The sequence below is a fragment of the Xenopus laevis genome, chromosome 3S (assembly GCF_017654675.1).
Source record: "Xenopus laevis strain J_2021 chromosome 3S, Xenopus_laevis_v10.1, whole genome shotgun sequence".
Classification (NCBI taxonomy): Eukaryota; Metazoa; Chordata; class Amphibia; order Anura; family Pipidae; genus Xenopus; species Xenopus laevis.
In genome coordinates this window covers 4531039-4557637 of record NC_054376.1, presented here as the reverse complement: position 1 = coordinate 4557637, position 26599 = coordinate 4531039, and the positions used below count along the sequence as shown (strand labels likewise).

Sequence of the window (26599 nt, the reverse complement as noted above, 5' to 3'; positions counted from 1 at the left end):
GTTTTGTTTTCTCCGACCGCCATTGTTCCGTTTGTGAGCAAAGCTGTTGCGCCCCTGGTGCATATTGTAGTGACCGTGTGTGATGTGCTCTGGCTCATGCTCCAGTACATCGCCATTTTGCTCTGGCTGTAACATTGTTACTCATTATTTTCCTATATTATATTTTATGCTCATTCATAGGTGAAGGGAAGTCAAGTAAGTTTCCCCTAGAAAAAGTCTTTTAATCCTTTAGGCATCAATGGAATATAACAAATATAATACAGCTCTTAATGTGGCACATACAGAAGATATTCTAAGTTGCCCGGGCTACAAACTTACGTGACCCAGATGCTTGAGGGGGTCTGGCAAAGTTGTTGTTTTTCAGCTTGACATGGAGCACACAGAAAGCACCCCAAATAAATTTAAGGGGAACAGGAGTACTTTTTTTTTTTTTTTACCTTTCTATGGCTAATAATAATACCTGTATGTTTTTTTTCTGAATGAGGTTTTTGTGGGGTGGAGCTCTTGATATTGACACTCACGCTCTTCAACTATAGTATTTTATATTTTTCTCTGTCGTGTGTTTTCTGGGTGATCTGCGCCACATTTAACCTGATGTGTTCTAGGCAGGGGTCCGCAACCTTTTTTAGCCCGGGGACCAAAGAGTCAAATTATTTTTCAAGGACTGGGGGGGGCGGGTCGGGAAGGGGGTAAGGAGGGGTCGAGGAGGGGGTCGGTGAGGGGGTTGGAGGGGCCGGCGTTCAATTCGGTGTGCCGGCGTTCAATTTGGCGTGCCGTGTTAATCGTTCGGCGGCCAACTTCAGGACTGTCCAGGCCACGGCCCTGCAGTTGGGGACCCCTGTTCTAGGGGTTTAATATATGGAACTGGCACTAAAATTGTTCTGTCTTGTACTTAGACTTAGCCTTATTTTGCATTTACATTTTACAAAGGATAAGTAAACCTTTAAACGAAGTGAATGTAAAATTGATGAGAGTGCTATTCTAAGCACTTTTGTCATTTACATTCATTATTTATCTTATTTTTATTCCAAGATATTAAGGGATACATGTGCTGTTAATATGAATGAATTTTGTTCCAACAGCGCCACCTGCTGGTCAGTTTCTGATCAGTCTGACCACCAAGTAGTCAAGGAAGTTGTCAGGAGAAAGAAAGAGGCTGCTCTGATGTTCTTCTGCTTAGGAAAGATTTGAGAAAGGTTTCTAATTGTTTTCCTAAGCAGAAGAATATCAGAGCAGCCTCTTTCTTTCTCCTGACAACTTCCTTGACTACTTGTTGGTCAGACTGGTGGGAAACTGACCAGCAGGTGGCGCTGTTGGAACAAAATTCATTCATATTAACAGCACATGTATCCCTTAATATCTTGGAATAAAAAGAAGATAAATAATGAATGTAAAAGACAAAAGGGTTTAGAAAAGCACTCTCATCAATTTTACATAAACTTCTTTTAAAGGTTTACTTATTTTTTAAATTGGCAGTGCATTAATCCTACCATGGGCTCCATGGACTGGGTCGGACTAGGCTGGGAAAAAAACCCAGTGGGCTCCTTCGACCCAGACCAACTCCCTGCCTCAAACTAAATCCGCTGCCCCATACCTCAATTCCCGGGGCCAGAAGGAGGTTGCGACTGGGGCAGGGGGCTTTGTGACTGCGGCAGGGGGCACTGGTGGGGGTGTGGGGGTCGCTGAGGCAGCAGTCCCAGTCTAACTGCGTATAATCCATGACATGCAATGTGATCTGGCATCTTGGCACTGTATTTATCCTGGGGTATTATAAATGAAACTGATAATGTGTTTCTGTTTCTTGGGGCATTATTTTATAATGTTACCACTGTTTTCTCCCTCTTCTTAATTTGGCAAATGCTTCCAAATGGCTAGAGCCACATCTACCTCTGATTAGAGGACCTTGATGTGAGTTACACCAGGCACCCATGGGTGCGCCTGTTGCTGCCCTTCCATAACCCAGGAACGACAGGTGGGCATCTCCCTAGTTAATAGGGTTAAATTACCAATGCAGTTGCAAATTGCTAAAAAAAACACATTTCCATATAATATTAGGCAGTTGCCCCGTTTGTGACACTTTCTCCCCATTAAAATAATTCAGTTTTATGAATGCACGGGGAACGTGAAACTAGCAGGCTTGCATTCTGTTCAAGAGACACTTGATGGCGATAGAGACATTAGAATGATCTTTCTCCACTTCCTAATCACATCATATAATTTGATTCTTTCTATAGCGCCGACATATTCCGCGGTGTTGTCACACACCGTACTGGACAATGAGTGATGTTATAACTGTCATAGAAGCTGATGTTACAGGGCTCTGTGCTGCCATGCAATTGCAATTTAATCTAGGGATGCACCGAATCCACAATTTTGGAGTCGGCTGAACGCCGGAATCCTTCGCATAAGATTCGGCCGAATACCGAACTGAATCCGAATCCTAATATGCATATGCAATTAGGGGTGGGAAGGGGAAAACATTTTTTTACTTCCTTGTTTTGTGACAAAAAGTCACGTGATTTCTCTCCCCGCCCCTAATTTACATATGCAAATTCAGATTCAGTTTGGCCCGGGCAGAAGGATTCAGCCGAATCCTGCTGAAAAAGGCTGAATCCTGAACCAAATCCTGTATTTGGTGCATTCTTAATTTAATCACAAATCTACCTTGTTTTATGAATGTTATGGTAATACCCCACTTGGAGTTGCAATTATTATTGGACAGGCCCCCCTATTAGCACAGTGCATGGCTACAGGTATATAGAAATATAGGCGTTGCAGTCATTCAGCCACAATTTCAACAATATTGAGGACTGCAAATATATTTTGATTTGGGGGGGATGCCAGTGGGTGCAAGGGGAGGGTTTTGCGGGTGCAAAAAGTTTATCAATGGATATTGTAACTACACTAACCATTTATTATGTAATAAAAGGTAACCATTAATCATTGATCCTTCTTGCCTCCTGTGATAAGTGGGGTGCAACAATGCCTAATAAAACTGGGGAGCCCTGAAGCTGCCGCCACCCTAGACTTGGGCTGCGACTGGGTTATTGCCCTTGAGTTTGGCTTCAGTAACCTATTACCCAAGCTGCACTATATTGGTACCAGACTAAAATAGGTTCTCCCCCTCCCATGTATTATCTTCATTCTATATAAAGAAGGCACCCAGTCTCTGCAGCCCCCACAGCTTGATGCTTTTGCCCCCATACTTTCCTCTATAGGTATGGGGCAGACACAGGACTGGAAATAGGGGTAGAGAGAAGGGATTAGGGAGCAACAGTCAGGCCCGGATTTGTGGGAAGGCCACCTAGGCCCGGGCCTAGGGGGGCAGGATTTTAGGGGGGCGGCATGCTGCCCAACCACACCCACATTGGTTCAAAAACACTGGGGATGCGCAGGAGATACAATCTCCATGAAAATTTGCATGAATAAAGGGTAGGGGACAGGGGGGACAAACGGCAGAGGGCCTAGGGGCGCCCGCTATGTAAATCCGGCCCTGGCAACAGTGGAGGGGCACTAGGACCCTAAGTGGTTCATTTAAGTCCACGGGGGGGGGGGGGGTTAAGTAGAAGAGTTGCTGAGTTGAGGGGAGGGTTTCGGGGGTCCCTTGGGTGCCCTTCTGGGTAGACCCGGCTCTCGACAGCCACATCAAGTTATTTTTCTGAAAACAGAGAGACGCTCATTGGCACAGACATTGCACAACTTTTAAAGGAGAACTAAAGCTAAAAATGCTGCACATTACGTTTAGGCTTCTGTCCCAGCCCTTTAGCAGGAACAATCTGTGCAACTAAAGATGCCCCAGTAGCATCTCCATTCAGATTCACATTACACAGCAGCTTCTAAATCCCTGCAGCGTGCGTCAGAATTGATTCACAATCAGCCCTTAGCAGTAGCTTCTATGATAAACCAACCTCATTTTCTGCTTGTTGATTTCCCCCGACCCCTAAGCTTAGCTTCTCCGCAGCAGCCCACTGAGCATGTGCAGTGCCGCTGACTCACAAGAGATGCCTAACAAGATCCAAGACGGGGAGCTGCTGGGGAGAACCGGATCATTACTGTTATAGGGCTGCTGGGCTGGTCCAGTTAGTTCTGTATAAATGTTCTGGCCATGTTTATAGGCTTGGCTTTTAAGTGAATATACATTATATTTTAAACAATATATCAGAAGGGAGGAGAACATTGTTTCCCTTTAGTTCCAATACATGTGGGAGGCAGTTGGAGAGAATAAGAACTTGGACTTTGCACAGCGCTGAGCAGGTTGACAGTCTCTCAGTCAGGCAGAGGTCAGGGTCTTGAGGCAGCAGCTCCAGCAAATAAACCAACTTGCTTTTAGTCTTGTGTTTTGTTGCTAATGATCTGCTGAAAAACAGAGGCTACTGTTATTACAATGCGGTTCCACTGATTATCTATGAGCAGGATCACTGCCATGGCACCAACATACATGTAGTTTAGACCAGTGATCCCCAACCAGTAGTTTATGAGTAACATGTTGCTCCCCAAACCCTTGGATGTTGCTCCCAGTGGCCTCAAAGCAGGTGCCTTTTTTTTAATTTCTGGTTTGGAGACAAGTTTTGGTTACATAAATCCCATGTGTACTTTCAAACAGAGACTCCTATAGGCTGTCAGTCCACATAGGGGCTACCAAATAGCCAATCGCAGCCCTTATTTGGCACCCCAGTAACATTTTTCATGCTTATGTTGCTCCCCAACTCTTTTTGCATTTGAATGTGGCTCACAGGTATAAAAGTTTGGGAACCCCTGATTTAGGCTTGTGATTGGCTAAATCTGCCATGTACAGGGATTGGCACTGGGTGCGAGGGTTTGTTTGACAGTTTGGCTCAAACTAACAGTAATATCTTTTTTGGGGGCATAATCAGAGAAGAGAATGACCTTCGTCAGACTTTCAGAACCATTTATCTTTCAGATCATCATATATCTGAGTACAGCTGTGTGTATGCTTAGTGGGGCTGAGTGCATGTTTAATGGGGCTGAGTGCATGCTTAGTGGGGCTGAGTGCATGTTTAATGGGGCTGAGTGCATGCTTAGTGGGGCTGAGTGCACACTTAATGGGACTGAGTGCATGCTTAGTGGGGCTGAGTGCATGCTTAGTGGGGCTGAGTGTACCCTTAGTGGGGCTGAGTGCACACTTAATGGGGCTGAGTGCATGCTTAATGGGACTGAGTGCATGCTTAGTGGGGCTGAGTGCATGCATAGTGGGGCTGAGTGCATGTTTAATGGGGCTGAGTGCATGCTTAGTGGGGCTGAGTGCATGTTTAATAGGGCTGAGTGCATGCTTAGTGGGGCTGAGTGCACACTTAATGGGACTGAGTGCATGCTTAGTGGGGCTGAGTGCATGCTTAGTGGGGCTGAGTGCACCCTTAGTGGGGGCTGAGTGCACCCTTAATGGGGCTGAGTGCACCCTTAATGAGGCTGAGTGCACGCTTAATGGGGCTGAGTGCATGCTTGGTGGGACTAAGTGCATGCTTAGTTGGGCTGAGTGCATGCATAGTCAGGCTGAGTGCATGCTTAGTGGGGCTTAGATGTACCCTTAGTGGGACTGAGTGCATGCTTAGTGGGGCAGTGAGGGGTGGGTGAGAGCTTTGGGAGGGGAGCAGTCGGTGCAATTATTGGGCTCAGGGCTGCTGTGAGGAGGGTTATTTATATGGGCACTAATGGCATGAGATCTATTATCCAGAAAGCTCCACAATACAACACTGTGAGCTCCCATGCTTCCTGATGGCTGTGCAATAACAATAATAACAAAGAGCCCAGAGGCCTGGTGACTGCGCTGATCTGATAACAACGGGGTAAAAGGCAAAAGGGCAACGGCACCAGGGAGATTCCCAGTGTTTTGCTGATCTTGCACTTTGCACTTTACAGGGCGGATAATGTTCTGTATTGCCCCCGGCTCAATGGGGACTAATGCTGAAATTCTGAGCCTCTGCCTTCCTGCTGGCCTGGAAAATGCCCCATGAGCCTTTGGGGGAAACAGTATTCCGCATAATGGAAGGACCCCTTATTTGGAAATGCCAAGGTCTCCGGGATTCCAGAGAATAAACGCTATAATGATTGATGTTACATTGTTAGATTAGATCCCAGTGCAGCTGTGGGGGGGCTTATTGTTATTTAGTTGGGAAGGAGGGGTGATCGACACTTATTGCTGAGTATTGTGGGTGATCAGGGGGCAGCATGTACCCAATTTAGCACATGATTCTGCTTATCAGCTCTCTCTATTGCTGGAGGCAAACACACCGGGTAACACTTGTGCCTCAGATTGGCGTAAACACAAGATGCTGGCACTGTGCTGCCCACGCAGAGTACATTTAAGACAATAAAGGGGAAAAGGAAGGGAAATTGTCCCAGATTAATTAATTTGACCCCAGTTGCTGCAATGCCAAACCTGTGACAGCCCCAATCATGCCACATCACATGGGCGGGCAATAGGGCAGAATGGCTCACAGCCGGAATATCAAAGGATATAAAATCCCTAATCCATTGTGTCTTTAAGGGACAAGTTAACTTTAAGTGTACCAGGTCACTACCGCGTCTCCTGACATCATTGCCCCGCCCCTAAAAATCACAACCCCACCCCCCAAGTTGGCAGCTTTAAGTGGCACTCCACAGCCTACACACCTGCCCTTTAGATACTTCCCAGCAGGTCACACATGTTTTCATGGATAAGGGCGGCTATTTAGTAAGCTGACCCCACAGTCCAAACCATGCTGATGATGCCCTCCTAGTGGTTATTGAATTTTAATTCGGATTCATTCGGATTTTTTTTTATTCGTTTGTTAAAATAAGAGGCTATTTGGCAGAGAGGCCAGAACACTGAGCAGCTGCACTTCGGTACATTTGTAACAATTTAAGATATTTTTTTTATGTAGCATATTTATCGAATGTTGAACTGGAAGCTTTCACCAACTGATACACACCCTTAAATGATAAGTAAACCTTTAAAATAAGTGCGATTCTAAGTAGTTTTGTCATTTACATTCATTATTTATTTTCTTTTTATTCCAAGATATTAAGGGATACATGTGCTGTTAATATGAATGAATTGTGTTCCAACAGCGCCACCTGCTGGTCAGTTTCTGACCAGTCTGACCACCAAGTAGTCAAGGAAGTTTTCAGGAGAAAGAAAGAGGCTGCTCTGATGTTCTTCTGCTTAGGAAAGATTTGAGAAAGTTTTCTAATTGTTTTCCTAAGCAGAAGAATATCAGCCTCTTTCTTTCTCCTGACAACTTCCTTGACTACTTGGTGGTCAGACTGGTCAGAAACTGACCAGCAGGTGGCACTGTTGGAACAAAATTCATTCATATTAACAGCACATGTATCCCTTAATATCTTGGAATAGAAAGAAAATAAATAATGAATGTAAATGACAAAAGGGCTTAGAATAGCCCTCTCATCAATTTTACACTCCCTTATTTTAAAGGTTTACTTATCCTTTTAAAAAAAATCATGGCAATTAATAGAAAATCCCCCCTCATGCCATTGCTCTTAATCTGCCTGTACCCATTACTCATATAACCACAGCAACTCCCAAGACTCTTCCCTTCCATTACTGATAAATACAGATAAAGTGACTTATCTCCCCGCAAGGTCAGCAGAGGAGCGTGGGTATTTTTAGACAATGAAAACTTATTTTGCAATTTATATCTGGACTCAGTGAATAAATACAAGTAGGAATATACATTCTCAGCATTTTATATCTGTTGATGATGATGATGATGGTAGTAAAAAATGTAAGCAAAAGCACCAAACCCATTGTATTTGGTTGTGTGCTCAGTCGTTTGCTTAACCTTTGTCTCAATGATCCCATGATCCCCCCCCCTAACTTCAGACATTTGGATTAACCCCAACAGGGGACAGGGCTGAGCCCACAACAGGAGATATTGGTAAAGTCCAAGTATTGCTCTCATCTTTTTTATTTTTTAACAGTCTTGGACTGGGTGGGGGTCTTGGCCCACAGGGCTGACAAATCAGGGCCCCAACCATCCCCAGGGGCCCCCTGTCCCTTACATTTCATTCAAGGCCTGACCCGTTTCGTGTCTACCAGGGACACTGAGACTAAGTGCCCCTGGTAGACATAAAACGCGTCAGGCCTTGGTTCTTAATTATGGAGAATAAAATGTAAGCCTTTTAACCTTTTACAAATCTGCTTTACAATTTTGTGGGTCCAGGCTTGTGCCAGCCTTTTTTGATGTTTCTTGGTCCTTATTCCTAAAATCACGTGAAGATAAAACATGCAAATCAATAATGCATACAGGATTAACCAATCACAAGGCTGTTTATGTTGCTAGACAATTGCTCCTAGTGAACTCCAGCATATTTCCAAGGATTAAAGCATAGTGGAAGCAAGCAAGGCCTTTGCCCAACTGATTAATGCGAAATGATCCACCAATGAGAATCCTGTGTATACCAAGTGACATTCTTTGTTCCTGGAATGTAAATTGGACGCAATAAACACTTTATTTCTAGCACCGTATTCGCCCTTCTGATGTGTGGTTAAAGAGCAATATCGACAAGCTATTGTAGAACATTATAGAACAGTCCAGTAATCTCCCTATGTTAGATGTCTGATATAGAGCTTGCAGGCAGCCTTCTCATTGGACCATTTTCTTGCATCTATAATTAACGTCCTACTATGGAGATCTGGGAGAGTTTTCGGGAAGGTTTGTGTCTCCTATAAGCCACAGGACACTCTTCTAACGCTAAAAGCCATTCAGTTACTGATTAAAAGAGCCCTGCACATTGGAAGGTATCACTCAATAAACCTACGTATATGACCTGTTATGGCCCTGGTACAATAACTGACATTTGTCCTTGAGTGCATACACTTTCCAGCAAGGTTAACTAAAGACTGAGACTGCCTTTGATAAGAGACCGCACTGAACTTTAGCCTCCCTTTTTTTTTTTTGGCCTGCGAGACCCGCGCAAGATCAAATGTTCTTTCTCCCAGGCCACATACAGAGACTTTTTTTTTTGTAAATGAAGCATTTCGACTTTTTTTTATGTGGCAGGGATCCCAAAAGCTAAAACGAGCTCTTTAATCAGCGCTGGGCGTAATAGAGTTGAATTGGGTTGAAATGCAACCACGGACAGTCACACTCTGGGTTATCAGTGAATGTTATTGAGCTGGCCTGGCTTGCACTCTAAAGAGACGGAGATAATGCAAATCACATGGTAGTTACTGTCTTTTCATCCAAACAAATGACTCAAGAATTGGCCAGATTTGCTATAAATGGCACATTTTATGTTGGAGCTGAAACTTTTGAAGCCTGGGCATGTGTACCGGATGCGGTGCCCGAGCCCAGAGCTATATTAAAAGTAAGTTTTGCAGTCATGGGTATTGTTAAAGTCAAGTAGGAAGACCATGTGTCTATTCTGATGCAGGTCCAATGTTTGGCCTTGTTTTGGCCCATTTCCTACTGTCCATTTCAGCATACAACACTCGGCTCTTGTGCATTCTAGAATGTATCGGGCTACACCTTGGCCTGGTGCTGATGCCTGTTCATCTTTGGCTTGTCCTTAAGGATTTGACTTAACTTGCTTCTTCTATATTTTTCTATTCTTCTATATTTTTTTTTGGTATCTTCTAGATTATCTTCCTTATTTGAAGGTCAGTCAAAGTAAGCTTTGCTGCTGGATGTTTTGTAGTCTTGGATATTGTTGAAGTCAATCATGTGTTGATTCTGGTCTGGGTACAATGTTCCACAGCTTGGCCTGGCCCATTTCCTTCCATTGATTTCACTATGCAGCACTCGGTTCTTGTTCATTCTTAAAAGTATCAAGCTACACCTTGACATGGTGCTGATGCCTGTTCATCTTCAGCTTGTCCTTCAGGATTTGACTCCACTTGCTTCTTCTATATTTCTTTTTTTTTGGGTATCTTCTGGATTATCTTCCTTGTTTGAAGGTCAGTCAAAGTAAGCTTTGCAGCCGGATGTTTTGTAGTCTTGGATATTGTTGAAGTCTATCATGTGTTGATTCTGGTCTGGGTACAATGTTCCACACCTTGGCCTGGCCCATTTCCTTCTCTTGATTTCACTATGCAGCACTCGGTTCTTGTTCATTCTAAAAAGTATCAAGCTACACCTTGGCCTGGTGCTGATGCCTGTTCATCTTTAGTTTGTCCTTTAGTCTTTGACTCAGCTTACTTCTTTTGTCTTTTGATAGAAGACGTAAGCTGAGCCAAAGACTGAAGGACAAACCAAAGATGAACAGGTATCGGCACCAGGCCAAGGTGTATCTTGAGACTTTTAAGAATGAACAAGGACAAAGTCCTTCAGTCTTTGACTCAATTTACTTCTTCTGTCATCTGTATGTTTCTTGTGTCTTCTGGATTCTCTTCCTTGTTTGAAGCTCAAACTTTTCTCTCCAGCCGTATCCAGCCAGATTCCTTACTACTTCAATCCTCCTGCACCCAAGTCATGTGTGGCCCTACTGAGACTCCTCAAGGACTTCCCTCTCTAGTAAATGCTTAATCTCATTCCTTACCTGCTGCTTCTTCAGCTTTTGACCCTGTAGTTACTGGTCCCTCCTGCCTTATACCTACAAATGGGAATAGAGACTTGGGATGAAGACACAGGGAACTACTTGTTGTGACTACAAAATGCTCAAAAATACAGCGCCATAGACAATACTGAGAATTGCCTCTGCTAAAACACATGTAGTATTTTGGCTATGCCAATTATCACTATTGTGTATTTTTTAGCCAAGACAAGAAGGTACTACTAGTAGCTCTGTGTGTCTTCCACTAATTACTCAGCACTTCATCCAAGGAGGCCTTCCAGCTATTGACGTCCTGATCTTCCAATTTCCTTGCACGACTACCAGCAGGGGGTTCTTCTCACAATGTTTTCATTTATTTACAACCTTCGTTTGAATGGAGCCTAATTAATTATAGGCTCATCAATGAGAGTCTTGAACTACAGCATACACAACATAAGATTGATCTTGCCACCTTTCATTGCCCACCATGTTCCTATGTTATTGCACCCCTACGTCCAGTCCTGCTAATTCTATTTCCTCCATTTCCCAATTCTACTTAGGTCTGAGACGGGGGCTCACTATGAAATGTCAGGCAATGGAAGGATAAAAAAAAATATTTCAAGTTAGGAAGATACAAGCTGCCATGCTAGATCTGTAGGGAGATGCAGTCCAACACCAGCCTGAGGGTTGGAAGAAGAAGACCTCTCTCATCTAACAATGGTTTTACAATGGTTTAAGCAGGACAAATCTCATGTGTGGCCCTCAGGTTTATTGGGAATGTGTGTGGGGACCATGAATAAAGGATCATTTAAAGTGTTGGAGGTCCAGTCATACAGCAGGACATACCATGACAGCAGTACTGGGGGGAATATACACAGTATTCAGTATTTACAGGACTTCTTTATCTATCGGGACACACAGTACAGAGCAGGCTTTCCCCCCTCCACCTGAAAGTGGTTCCCTTCCCTACTCCACCCCAGCACTGTCCCTCCCATAGTCTCCTCCCTGTATCCCGCCCCCTGTGCCGGTTAGTTATGAACCTCCAGGTGCTCCCAGTGCTGAGTGTTCCTGGCTCCCTCTTGCACGGCAGCAGCATGGAACTAACTGCTGAGCAGCACCGCATCCCCCTCAATGATGGCAACTCCATCCCTGTGCTGGGACTGGGCACCTACTCCTCTCCCCGAACTGTAAGTACCAGCCAACAACACGAGTACTAGAGGGGGGCAGTTGTCTCTGTAACCAGTGGGGCATTTATATCAGAATCAGTAATAGGGGGACATTTAGGCATAGTCAATATTTATAACAGACTCAATAACGGGATACTTGCATCACAGGATTAGATACACTAGCATACAATGCGGCACCACTATTTAAGCTTTAATGTATATTTTGTGAGTATTTTATTACTATTTATAGGTTGGTGATATTTTTGGGCTACTGGATAGAGGCTAAAGAAATGTCAATGCCCTACTCTGCTTCTGTGTGCCTGGGGTCTGTGTCGGTATTCCTGTAATGATTATTCATAACCATAATCTCTCCATAAATCAGATTCTCTATCTCACAAAGTGCAGAGGCTTTACTAGTGTGCAGATTCTCTAACATAGGGCTCTGTCTCCCCCATTGTGCTCAGTCTCCCCCATAGTATATAGTCTTTCCTAGAATGCATAATCTCCCCTCTCCCATAGGGAATAGTCTCCCTGATATTGCACAGTTCTAGAGAACCTAATCTCCCCTAGGTACATCATCACCCCACAATGCAGTCTTGATGCCCTTGATTTTGTCTTGATGCCCCCTCGTGTCATGACCCAGCCCCAATACATCGCCAATCTGTCCCCAATGTCACTGCTCTTCCTTTAGAAAAGATGGAAAATAGGAACATCTTGGCATCTTTTAGTACACGAGTGCCCATACTTTACTAATACGAGGTCTACTTTTAGTGATGTCCCATTATGATCTACACCCATAAAAGCACTGCTAGCATTCTGTGAAAAAATAACACTCAAATATTGATTAATGCGAAAATGTATATATTGCTGTATTCAACAAACAATTATTTCTTATGTAACCTTATCTGAATGAAAAGCATGAAACAGGAGGGTGATTTAGAGACAGTGGGGCTCATTTATCAATATCAACACATGGCAACCAATCAGATTGCTGCATTCATTGTTCTACTTGCAGCTGGCTTTAAAAAGCCAATCACTGATTGGTTGCTATAGGTAACTGCCCATGGGCAAATCTGCCCAGTGTTGATAAATGAGCTCCAGTGTCTTGAGATCTACTGATCACCAGCTAAAGGTCTACTGGTACATCCCCATCTAAATATTGGGCACCCCTGATTTAGTATCTTGTATCAGAATGACATGGATGGCCAACAAAAGGTTTGGACACGATCAAGGATGTAAAAATTAAAGCAAACATCTCAGAAGCTGAAGGGTTATGAGGAGTTAATTGACATGATTAATATGGATTTATAAAAGTGATTGTCCTATCAATATCAATTTGAACCACTGCATATCCACTATTCCTTCACACTTAATGACTTGGTAAATGATTTCTAGCAAGTGCCAGTTAAAGAGCAAGAAAAAGATAAAGAATGCTCTTCCATTGGACAGAGATATGATTTTGCACTCTCTCTATCTTTGTATTTGAAACAAAAAAACTACTATAGACACCATCTCTCCCTACTATACCTGCTATCCCACAGTCACACTCCCTTCCCAGAGACTATTATCCACTGTTACTATAGGCACCATCTCTCCCTACTATACCTGCTATCCCACAGTCACACTCCCTTCCCAGAGACTATTATCCCACTGTTACTATAGGCACCATCTCTCCCTACTATACCTGCTATCCCACAGTCACACTCCCTTCCCAGAGACTATTATCCACTGTTACTATAGACACCATCTCTCCCTACTATACCTGTTATCCCACAGTCACACTCCCTTCCCAGAGACTATTATCCACTGTTACTATAGACACCATCTCTCCCTACTTTACCTGCTATCCCACAGTCACACTCCCTTCCCAGAGACTATTATCCCACTGTTACTATAGGCACCATCTCTCCCTACTATACCTGCTATCCCACAGTCACACTCCCTTCCCAGAGACTATTATCCACTGTTACTATAGACACCATCTCTCCCTACTATACCTGTTATCCCACAGTCACACTCCCTTCCCAGAGACTATTATCCACTGTTACTATAGACACCATCTCTCCCTACTTTACCTGCTATCCCACAGTCACACTCCCTTCCCAGAGACTATTATCCACTGTTACTATAGACACCATCTCTTCCTACTATACCTGCTATCCCACAGTCACACTCCCTTCCCAGAGACTATTATCCACTGTTACTATAGACACCATCTCTCCCTACTATACTTGCTATCCCACAGTCACACTCCCTTCCCAGAGACTATTATCCACTGTTACTATAGGCACCATCTCTCCCTACTATACCTGCTATCCCACAGTCACACTCCCTTCCCAGAGACTATTATCCACTGTTACTATAGACACCATCTCTCCCTACTATACCTGCTATCCCACAGTCACACTCCCTTCCCAGAGACTATTATCCACTGTTACTATAGACACCATCTCTCCCTACTTTACCTGCTATCCCACAGTCACACTCCCTTCCCAGAGACTATTATCCACTGTTACTATAGGCACCATCTCTCCCTACTATACCTGCTATCCCACAGTCACACTCCCTTCCCAGAGACTATTATCCCACTGTTACTATAGACACCATCTCTCCCTACTATACCTGCTATCCCACAGTCACACTCCCTTCCCAGAGACTATTATCCACTGTTACTATAGACACCATCTCTCCCTACTATACCTGCTATCCCACAGTCACACTCCCTTCCCAGAGATTATTATCCACTGTTACAATAGACACCATCTCTCCCTACTATACCTGCTATCCCACAGTCACACTCCCTTCCCAGAGACTATTATCCACTGTTACTATAGACACCATCTCTCCCTACTATACCTGCTATCCCACAGTCACACTCCCTTCCCAGAGATTATTATCCACTGTTACAATAGACACCATCTCTCCCTACTATACCTGCTATCCCACAGTCACACTCCCTTCCCAGAGACTATTATCCCACTGTTACTATAGGCACCATCTCTCCCTACTATACCTGCTATCCCACAGTCACACTCCCTTCCCAGAGACTATTATCCACTGTTACTATAGACACATCTCTCCCTACTATACCTGCTATCCCACAGTCACACTCCCTTCCCAGAGACTATTATCCACTGTTACTATAGGCACCATCTCTCCCTACTATACCTGCTATCCCACAGTCACACTCCCTTCCCAGAGACTATTATCCACTGTTACTATAGACACCATCTCTCCCTACTATACCTGCTATCCCACAGTCACACTCCCTTCCCAGAAACTATTATCCACTGTTACTATAGACACCATCTCTCCCTACTATACCTGCTATCCCACAGTCACACTCCCTTCCCAGAAACTACTGTTACTATAGACACCATCTCTCCCTACTATACCTGCTATCCCACAGTCACACTCCCTTCTTTTTGAAACTTCACAGGAATTATCTATTATCTAATTATTTACATGTGATAAGTCTAAAGTCACTGATCTGGCTAATTAATCTTGAAAACATTTCACCACTCATCCCTGCAGGTACTGCAGTTCTGTAGTAGTGGTCTGCTTTCTCTCTAGTTACACCACTGCAGATAGGATCTGTGCAGCCACTGGGACAGAATGCTCTGTTATATAGGATCTGTTCAGCCATAGGTATTCCCCTGTACTAAGCACAATTCAGCAGGAACAGCCCCCTAAGTTTGCTCATAGTCTGTACAGAGAGATCCCATAAAACTATGGCAGCATAGGTATTCCCCTGTACTAAGCACAATTCAGCAGGAACAACCCCCTAAGTTTTTCATAGCTTTTTTTTGCTACCATATATTGCACTCAAAGCCCCATAAATAATAAATACTAATAAAAGTCACTGTTTGTCTAGTAGCATTAACCAATAGCAACCAATAAGATATCTATTTTAAACAGGTGGCCAGTAAAACGTATTTACTGATTGGTTGCTATGGGTTCCTGCTCATGGCCAAACGTTGTGACTGATGGGAGGATTCTATTCTACTGATTGGGCAAGTCCTGTTGGCTGACAAATATCTTGTGGCCTTACCTCTGTATGTTCATGTGGATTTTGGTAAAAAAGTGCCTCTTCTCCCTCTTCTCTTACAGACCCCCAAGGGAACCTGTCTGGAGGCAGTAAAACTGGCCATAGATCTTGGCTACCGACACTTTGATGGGGCTTATGTATACTACAATGAACATGAGGTGGGTCAGGCCATCAGGGAGAAGATCGCTGAGGGAAAGGTCAAACGAGAAGACATTTATTACTGTGGCAAAGTAAGTGCAACCTTACAATGTTGCAACTCTATGATATGTGGGAAATTGTGGGATTAAAGGTAAACTATGACTCTTTGTTCTATAGGTAGGTGGCAAATAAACACTCACCCTAAATCTCCCCCTAACTGGCCTCCAGGCTTGGCCCCCTTAGCTCATAACAAGGTTACAGATATATAGAAACATTGGGGTAACAGTCACCCTGCTATAGTTCCAGGGGTACCCAGGATACAAATAAGCACTCACCCCAAATCTCCCCCTAACTGGCCTTCAGACTGGGCCCCCTTAGCTCATAACAAGATTACAGATATATAGAAACATTGGGGTAACAGTCACCCTGCTATAGTCCCAGGGGTACCCAGGGTACAAATAAACACTCACCCCAAATCTCCCCCTAACTGACCTTCAGACTGGGCCCCCTTAGCTCATAACAAGGTTACAGATATATAGAAACATTGGGGTGTCACCCTGCTATAGTTCCAGGGGTACCCAGGGTACAAATAAGCACTCACCCCAAATCTCCCCCTAACTGACCTTCAGACTGGGCCCCCTTAGCTCATAACAAGGTTACAGATATAAAGAAACATTGGGGTGCCACCCTGCTATAGTTCCAGGGGTACCCAGATATACCATGACCTGGATGAATGAGAATGTTCACAGACATATCAACGAGGAGTTGTACTGAGCCTCAGCCAATTTTGCTGGTGTTTCCTTTATTTTTGGGGGGGGCACTTGAACGCCCCATTTGCTCTGCAGAAGGCAGTTGGAGCTGAAGTCAGGCAACGAGTGTTAGTATAAGTTGGACTCAAAGCAAAGTCAACAAGCAGAGCCCAAATGGGGCTTCCCCAACAAAAACACAGTCCGCTCTCCCCATGGAAGGTCAAATATACTTGTTTAAACTCACCCTGACTTTACTAGGGGGTTTCATACCAGGATGAAATCTATAAAGTTTAACTAAGTTTAGCCTACTTTTTTGCTGATCTTTAGTTCTCCTTTAAAGGACAAGGAAAGTTAAACTAAAGAAGTAGCTAGAAATGCTTCTGTACCAGCCCAAGGCAACCACAGCCCTTTAGCAGTAAAGATCTGTGTCTCCAAAGATGCCCCAGTAGCTCCCCATCTTCTTTTCTGCTGATTCACTGCACATGCTCTGTGCTGCTGTCACTTACTGAGCTTAGGGACCCACTCACAATATACAGTACACATAGAATAGAAATGTCACAATATAAGGCTGATTAGTAATTAATACACATAATTACTGCATGGCAGCACAGAAACCAGTGCAATTAGCATCAGAATTGAATAATCAGCAAACCTGTAGCATCAGCTTATATTACAGCCAGGGAAGCTCATTTTGTGCTGGATAATTAGTGACGAGCCCTAAGCTTAGCTTCTCAACAGCCAATCAGAGCCCACTGAGCATGTGAGTGTCACAGACACTTTCCAAGATGGTGACCCCCTGTGACAAGTTTGAAGTCCTGGATCATTGCTGCTATTGACAAGCTCAAACTTTAGCCTCGTGCAATAAATTCACTATAGAAAATAGGACATTTTTAGCCACTTTCATTTTGAGGGTTTAGTTCTCCTTTAAGAAACACTCTAATACATTCCTGGTCCCAGTCAAGTTCTCATGTTCCAAGCGCCGTCTCTGCTAATGGAGCCCCTCAAACTTTTGGCTCTTTCCCTTGGATTTCAGCCACGGACATAAATGGAGAAAGTGGTCTCTATACTTTACGCCTCGGCGAGAGGATTTGTTTCCTTAGCGCTGATGAAAACCTTGGGGGGAAACGCACTTATTTCAGAGCAGGAGAATTAAAACTATAAAAAAAACGTTGGTGGGGGAACCGTCGAAGCTCCTGCCGTTTCTTTTACATATATTTTAATAGGTTTTCTTTTATAATTCATTTATGGGTCTCTGTTTAGCAGCAGCAGTAGTTCAAAAAATTGAAGTTTAAAGGGATACTGTCATGGGAAAAAAAAAGAATTCAAAATGAATCAGTTAATAGTGCTGCTCCAGCAGAATTCTGCACTGAAATCCATTTTTCAAAAGAGCAAACAGATTATGTTATATTTAATTTTGAAATATGACATGGGGCTTGACATGTTGTCAGTTTCTCAGGTGCCACCAGTTATTTGACTCGTGCTCTGATAAACTTCAGTCTCTCTTTACTGCTGTACTGCAAGTTGGAGTAAAATCACCACCCCAGCAGCCCATCAGCACATACCTCCCAACATTTTGGCAGGTTATGAAAGTTTGAACATATTTCTGTGGTTTTTCTCAGTTATTAAGGTGAATTGCCCTTTAAACTGTCTAACTTCTCCCAAGGGACCTGTTATCTTATATTGTTACAATTACTTTGCTTATCTCGAAATTGTTACAAAAGTATCTTATCTGCTGCTGTGGCAGTTTTGGGCTCTCTGCCCAAAGCCAATTAATTTAGATACATTGTTACTTTTTCTGGCTGTTCAGTGCAGAGAAAAACTGGACTTTCCAGTACAAATGAGGGACTGCGGGTTGAGCTGTCACAAGAGGGACTGTCCCTCTGAAAATGAGATAGTTGGGAGGTATTATCAGCAGAACAATGGGAAGGTAACCAGATAACAGCTGCCTGGTAGATCTAAGAACAACACTCAATAGTAAAATCCAGGTCCCACTGAGACACATTCAGTTACATTGAGTAGGAGAAACAACAGCCTGCCAGAAAGCAGTTCCATCCTAAAGTGCTGTCTCTTTCTGAAATAACATGACCAGGCAAAATGAGCTGAGATGCACCTACACACCAATATTACAACTAAATACACTTGCTGCTTCAGGAATGACATTTTATATTGTACAGTGAATTATTTGCAGGGTAAACAGTGTCATTTAGAAATAATTTATCCACTGAATGTCTTTGGTGTTTCAGTCTGGCAGTTCAGTGATCCAGGGTGAAAGAGAAGAGACCCTTTAAAATGACAAATAAACGCCCTGTTACCTGCTCTGTTGCCCTATTCCCCGTTGCCTTCGGCCATTTCCCCCAATTGCTTTGAACACTTGTAATTGTGGACAAATATCAGTTTAATCGCAATGTCTGAAACTGTTTCCACAGCTTTGGAACACATGCCATCCGCCTGAACTTGTGCGGCCGACATTGGAGAAGACGCTAAAAACCCTTCAGCTGGATTATGTGGACCTGTATATCATCGAGCTGCCCATGGCTTTCAAGGTGACCAAAACTGGATACCGTAATACAGTCCATTGAAGAACCTCCTCTCGCTTCTCACCTTCATTACTTTGACTTCCTTTTTACTTTCCTCCCTAAAGGAGAACTAAAGCTCAACAAAGAAAGTCAAGGTCTGAAGATGCCCGCAGTAGTTCTCCATCTTCTCTCTACTTTTCTCTTTTCTATTGTCATTGCCAACAGGAGAGTCTGGCAGTTCACCTGGTTTTTATGCACCAAAACTTGCTTCTAAGCCTGGAATTAAACTATAAGCTTGTGCTTTGAGGCCACTGGGAGCAACATCCAAGGGTTTGGGGAGCAACAGGTTGGGGATCACTGGTGTATAAGCACTTGGCATTTACCTGGATTGGAAGGAGCACAAACAAGTCACTTATAGGAATGCACCGAATCCAGGATTCGGTTCGGGATTCGGCCAGGATTCGGCCTTTTTCAGGAGGATTCGGATTCGGCCGAATCCTTCTGCCCAGCCGGACCGTGTCCGAATCCTAATTTTCATATGCAAATTAGGGGCGGGAGGGAAATTGCATGACTTTTTGTCAGAAAACAAGGAAGTAAAAAATGTTTTCCCCTTACCACCCTAATTTGCATATGCGGTTCGGATTCGGTTCGGTATTCGGCCGAATCTTTCAAGAAGGATTCGGGGATTCGGCCGAATCCAAAAAAGTGGATTCGGTGCATCCCTAGTCACTTACACAAGGTTGAGGGCGGCCAATGTGTAGCTTAGACAAGGTAGGGTTGTGGGTTCAGTGAAGGATAGGGAGGCTGTATATAGTGTCACATTCAGCAGTCCCAAGATATTGGGGCAAATTCACTAAGATTCGTAATTGTGCCAGCGTCCACTTCGCCTCACTTCGACAGGCGTATTTTCGCCAGCGCTACGCAAATTCACTAAAATCCGAAGTTGCGCTCAGGGGAAGCGTAAGGTTGCAAAGTTAATTCGCCAAGCAAAGCGAAGTTACGCTAGCGATGGTTAATTTGCATACGGCGCCAAATTGAAGTTACAATGGAGGTATATGTAGCAGCACTACACAAGCCTGGGAAACCTTCAAAACAGCAAATAAAATGTTTATTTTGCTCTACACATGTGCCCACTGTATAGTTAAGGTGCCATGAGTTAGGAAATGTAGGGGGGAAGGAGGGGAGCCCCGAAACAATTTTTAGATCTTCTTCAGCCTATCACCCATAAAAAAAGAAAAAACGCCAGCGTTTTTTGGGACTTTGAAAATTTTTTAACGTTATTTTGGAAGCAATCCCTATCTACTCAATTGCACTTCGCCTGGTCTGAGGTGGCGAAGGAAGTCTGGCATAAAAAGGTAGCGTTCAGAATAATTCGCGCGTCAATGAATTTGCGTAGCTACGTCCGTTGCGCAAATTCGCCAGGCGTAAGGGTGCGAAGTAACACTAGCGAATTTACGCCGGCGTCCGTAAGTGAATCGGTGAATTAACGAAAATGAGCGAATTAACGCTAGCGTCAGGCGCTTCGGCGTTTAGTGAATTTGCCCCATTGTCTCATCCTGTAGAACTAGGGATGCACCGAATCCGGGATTCGGTTAGGGATTCGGCCTTTTCCAGCAGGATTCGGATTCGGCCGAATTCTTCTGCCTGGCCAAACCGAATCCGAATCCTAATTTGCATATGCAAATTAAGGGAGGGGAGGGAAATCGCGTGTTTTTTTATCACAAAACAAGGAAGTAAAAATTATTTCCCCTTCCAACCCCTAATTTGCATATGCAAATTAGGGTTCGGTTTCGGTTCGGTATTCGGCCGAATCTTTCATGAAGGATTCGGGGGTTCGGCCGAATCTAAAATAGTGGATTCGATGCATCCCTATGTAGAACATACAAAAGGTCCACTAAAAAGGTCCGTCTTATAAATGCTGTGCATTCAGCTGCTTTGAACTGTCGGCCACCCTCGCTTTTAGGCATATCATTGGCAACCCTAGATGTTAGTAGGTCATGTGTTTATATGTTCTGTTTTCTCTCTCGCTCTTTACAGCCTGGGGATGAAATTTACCCACGGGACACAAATGGAAAGTTTCTGTATCACAAGACAGATCTGTGTGCAACATGGGAGGCAAGTGATATTATTATTATTATCAGGCATAGCGTTTGCTAAATCAATGCAAAATATCCTTAATTCAATCTTGTCCTAAACCTCTGGGGATTACTGGGATTTCTTTACCAGTCCTGGGTTTAGAGTATGGCTAATCCGGTCATTTTCCCACTGGTATTTTAGGCGCTGGAAGAGTGCAAAGACGCAGGGCTGGTCAAATCCATTGGCGTCTCCAACTTTAACCGCCGGCAGCTGGAGCTGATTCTCAATAAACCAGGACTGAAATACAAACCTGCCACAAACCAGGTATGTCAGGGCCGGCCTTAGGCCTATTGGACCAATTGGGCCCAATAGGGCCCCGCACCTCTGGGGGCCCCGCACCAAAGGGCAGCACAGATAATATTTCCCCCAGCACATGATGCTGCCTGGCCTGCCCCCAACTTTGAGAGTCCAGCCCATCCCCAAATCCATAGGTCCAGCAGCCCACCCCCAACTCTGATAAACCAGCTTATCCCCCAACTCCATAGGTCTAGCCTGCCCCCAACTCTCATAGGCCCAGCTTTCCTCCAACCTTGATAGGCCCTGCCTGCCCCCAATCCAACCAAGCCTGCCCCCAAGCTGAATCGGCCCAGCCTGCCCCAAACTAATTGGTCCAGTCCACTCTCCTATTTCCTCCCTCTCTCTTTTACCCTGTGTGCCCCTATTATGTGCCCCTATTTCATCCCTCTCACTCTCTTACCTTGTCTGCCCCTTTCCTTTCTATTTTGTGCCTGTATGCCCTTATTTTCCTAAATACTTGGTGTGTCAGTAGCCAGCAACACTTTGTCTAGGGGCCCCGCCAACATGGTCCCAATTGGGCCCCATACCTCCCAACTGTCCCTTTTTCGGGGGGACAGTCCCTCTTTTGACAGCTCAACCTGCTGTCCCTCATTTGTACTGGAAAGTCCCTCTTTTCTCTGCACTGAACAGCCAGAAAAAGAAACAAAGTTTCTCACTTAATTGGCTTTTAGCAGAGAGCCCAGAACAGCTAACAGGTGCAAATAAGATACTTTGTAACAATTTTAAGACACAAAAACACAGTTTAGATAAGGAGGAATATTTTCAAACTTTCATAACCTGCCAAATTTTGTAAAACAAACATGGTAATTAGGGGGTGTGGCCACAGAAAGGGGTGTGGTCAAAAAAATTGCTGCGCTATATGCGGAAAAAAATTTTCTGTCCCTCTTTTTACTTCCAAAATGTTGGGAGGTATGGGGCCCCACATTTGATAGGATCAGCCCTGAGGTATGTTGTTACTCAAGCTGTTTCTTAAAGGGATCCTGTCATCGGAAAACATGTTTTTTTCAAAACGCATCAGTTAATAGTGCTGCTCCAGCAGAATTCTGCACTGAAATCCATTTCTCAAAAGAGCAAACAGATTTTTTTATATTCAATTTTGAAATCTGACATGGGGCTAGACATTTTGTCAATTTCCCAGCTGCCCCTGGTCATTTGACTTGTGCCTGCACTTTAGGAGAGAAATGCTTTCTGGCAGGCTGCTGTTTTTCCTTCTCAATGTAACTGAATGTGTCTCAGTGGGACCTGGATTTTACTATTGAGTGTTATTCTTAGATCTACCAGGCAGCTGTTATCTTGTGTTAGGGAGCTGCTATCTGGTTACCTTCCCATTGTTCTTTTGTTTGGCTGCTGGGAGGAAAGGGAGGGGGGTGATATCACTCCAACTTGCAGTACAGCAGTAAAGAGTGACTGAAGTTTATCAGAGCACAAGTCACATGACTTGGGGCAGCTGGGAAATTGACAATATGTCTAGCCCCATGTCAGATTTCAAAATTGAATATAAAAAAAATCTGTTTGCTCTTTTGAGAAATGGATTTCAATGCAGAATTCTGCTGGAGCAGCGCTGTTAACTGATTCGTTTTCAAAAAAAATGTTTTTTCCCATGACAGTATCCCTTTAAATAAACGGCAAACTCACTCTGTTGTATTGAATGGAGTTTTAAGGTGGCCATAAATGAGTCAACCGTTCATCCCAACCTGTTGGTTCCTGGAGCGAATTAATGGATATTGTGCTGTTAGGACAACCATAAGGATGAACTATTTCAGGATTAACAGACGGGCTAATTGCAGATGGCAGTGGAACAACATTCTCATACATGAACAGTATATGAAACCGGTGTCTGATCATCTCTGTCTTCTGTCTGGTGTAGGTTGAATGCCACCCATATTTCACCCAACCGAAATTGCTGGAGTTCTCCAAACAACATAACATTGTGACTGTAGGCTACAGTCCTATTGGAACCTGCCGTGATGAAACATGGTGAGTTACTGTATATACCAGAAGCTTGTGCCACTCCTGAACACTATTTAGGGTAAGGTTTGGGGTAGGTGCTTATTTAATGCCCTGGGTACCCCGGGAACTATAACGGGGCAACTGTTACCCCAATGTTTCTATATATCTGTCACCTTGTTATGAGCTAAGGGGGCTCAGTCTGAAGGTCAGTTAGGGGGAGATTTGGGGTGAGTGTTTATTTGTACCCTGGGTACCCCTGGAACTATAGCAGGGTGACTGTTACCCCAATGTTTCTATATATCTGTAACCTTGTTATGAGCTAAGGGGACCCAGCCTGAAGGTTAGTTAGGGGGAGATATAGGGGCAAATTCACTAAGCGCCGAAGCGCCTAACGCTAGCGTCAATTTGCTAGCGTTGGTCATTTTCGTTACTTCGCAAATTCACGATTACCCCAATTCACTGTTACCCCAATGTTTCTATATATCTGTAACCTTATTATGAGCTATGGGGGCCCAGTCTGAAGGCCAGTTAGGGGGAGATTTGGGGTGAGTGCTTATTTGTACCCTGGGTACCCCTGGAACTATAACAGGGTGACACCCCAATGTTTCTATATATCTGTAACCTTGTTATGAGCTAAGGGGGCCCAGTCTGAAGGTCAGTTAGGGGGAGATTTAGGGTGAGTGCTTATTTGTACCCTGGTTACCCCTGGAACTATAGCAGGGTGATTGTTATCCCAAAGTTTCGATATATCTGTGACCTTGTACAGTGCAACATGTTTGGATTGTATGTTACTTCTGTTTCTCCAGGGTCAATGTGTCTTCCCCTCCTCTCTTGGAAGATCCTCTCCTGAATTCCATCAGCAAGAAATACAACAAGACAGCAGCCCAGGTAGCTCTGCGCTTCAATGCCCAGAGGGGAGTCGTGGTCATTCCAAAAAGTTTTAACCCAGACAGAATCAACGAAAACTTTCAGGTGAGAATACAGAGATTGGCGAGGGGAAAAGTCACTGCCCTTGGTAGGACCTAGACCATAGGTTTTCCAACCTCACCAACACCTATTCTTTTGTGGACATCCCTTTTGGTGGGGCTGTCAGAATTTCCCAATGACCTTATAACCCTTGTTTTCTCATGTTCTTCTCTGTTTTCTCTAATCCCTTCAGAATTGAGGAGATGCCATCATAAAAATTCTCCTTTTCCCCATGGCTGAGTCTTAATGTGGCAAAGCATGTGCCATTTTCTTGCGCAGAGCGTATTTCGCTTTTATGATTCGCTTCAGTGAGTTGGAATCACTAACTATCAAAACAATTCTTTGGAGTTATTCATCCATGATATTGTTCCATTCCTGCCAAATACCCCTCCGTTGTGCCAATTTAGTTTTTTCCGTGCCATAAATTGATTTCATTATTTACCAGGATAAGTGCCCTGGGTACAAGGTCATAATAAAGTTGATGGCTGAATGTTAAGAATAAAACTGTTCTGACATGAGTGTGACTTAAATACTAACCCAGATCAGTTCCATCCCAATTTACCATCATATTTTGTATTAAAACACCTCTTTTTTTTTAAAACAGATTTTTGACTTCAGTCTGACGGACAAGGAGATGAAGGACATTGAGACTCTGAACAAGAATGTTCGCTATGTGGAGTTGTTAATGTAAGTGAAGAGATGTCAACCCTGCTGAACCCTAAATTCAGAAGGTTTCTAGGCATATCCACATCATGGCTCAACCATTACCTGTTACCCCCAAACCAATCTCCGTTATACCCTGACCATAACTATTGTTCTATCCAAGCCATCCATCAGATGGGAGGAAAAAAGACATTGAAGTCTTACGTATTTGGTTCCATTTTATCCAACCAACCATACTAACCTCAACCTGAGCAGGGTAATTGAAAGTCTACTGGGCTTTACTGTAAAATCTTTTTTTAGGGCTTAATCATTCCTAAATCTTGGGCAAGGGGATCAGTTTTGCATACAAGATAGGGCCACTATAGTTCAGGGCCCCAGTGTCTTCTTCTAAGGGTTGCCATAGACGTTAGGATTTTTAAAAGGACTTTTCATTATGGTAAGACCAAGCTTATCTCGAAACGATTGTTTCAATGTACAGTTTGTCCATCAACCAAAAAAACCCATTTCAAGCGATATCGTCTAGTTGTGGCTAGAAAAACTGTGGCTAGCTGCCTGCGTGGCCCCACAAACAATTGGATGATGATAGATTTCACTGTGAACAATGAAAATTTTCCAACCTCACAGATTGTTGTCGGACGTAAAATCACTTGGTGCCCACTAATCTCACGATAGTCGCACAAGAATTGGTTCGGGAGAGAAAAATCTTAAAGTCAATGGCCACCTTTAGGGACCAAGGGTTCCTTTATCTTTTAGGCCCTGTAGATATTTCCACTGGTTGTTCTGTGAATAGTCCTTGCTGAGTTGTGAGTGGCCATCTTTATTGTCAGCTGGAACCATATAGACCTGCCACCGAGTGTCTACCACAAGGTGTTCCATATTATGGACCTATATTGTATGAACGTTCAACTGTGACTATATTGGAGAACTAAACACCCCCTCCACCAGTCCATTATGTGTGATCAACAGTAGAGGATAAATATTAACTAACCCATAGACATGTTCTTGAGTTTGACTTGTTTGTTACAGGTGGAGCGACCACCCAGAATACCCCTTCAAGGATGAATACTGATGGCCACGATCACCTTCACAAAACCAACTACCCCGGCTCTTCCCCATTGATCTGGAATGGAAGGAATATCTGGGGAGAAGCTCACGTCTGTATCGGACACGGACTACCTTAATTTTATTGGACAGTCATTTGTTTTTCATGCCCATCAAAGTGGCTGGAGCTATAGAGTCCAGCAACAGTGCAGATTTATTTGACCATATTTCATTGTTTTGTGTCTATCTTCCCATCTTTTGTATCATCGCCGTCCATTGAATGATATGAATGTACATTACATTTATAGCTGTGATTTCATCCGTTACAATAGGAAGTTTACAGAATAATCAGCTTTGGGGTATTTACCTCCTTGGTTATTAGTCCTGGTTCATTGTAGCTCTGCAGACAGTTAATAAAGCAGAACGGATGTTCCCTCA

At 43.8% G+C, this 26599-nt stretch overlaps 1 protein-coding gene across 2 annotated transcripts; it reads left to right on the top strand.

The window, feature by feature from the left end:
* The first annotated feature begins 4356 nt into the window (after window positions 1-4356).
* On the top strand, window positions 4357-26599 carry akr1d1.S (aldo-keto reductase family 1, member D1 S homeolog). Of its 2 annotated transcripts, none has more exon segments than NM_001090149.1 (9): window positions 4357-4532; window positions 15768-15935; window positions 19019-19135; window positions 21146-21223; window positions 21386-21508; window positions 23409-23518; window positions 24298-24463; window positions 25062-25144; window positions 26147-26599. In NM_001090149.1, coding segments are annotated over 9 exon segments (915 nt in total). In that variant the 5' UTR covers window positions 4357-4505; the 3' UTR covers window positions 26190-26599.

Coding starts and splice junctions, on each gene's coding strand:
- akr1d1.S (XM_018254180.1), top strand. CDS start 11,526: ATGAACCTCCAGGTGCTCCCAGTGCTGAGTGTTCCTGGCTCCCTCTTG. Junction 15,936..19,018: donor ACATTTATTACTGTGGCAAA/GTAAGTGCAACC, acceptor CTGTTTCCACAG/CTTTGGAACACATGCCATCC. Junction 19,136..21,145: donor AGCTGCCCATGGCTTTCAAG/GTGACCAAAACT, acceptor CGCTCTTTACAG/CCTGGGGATGAAATTTACCC.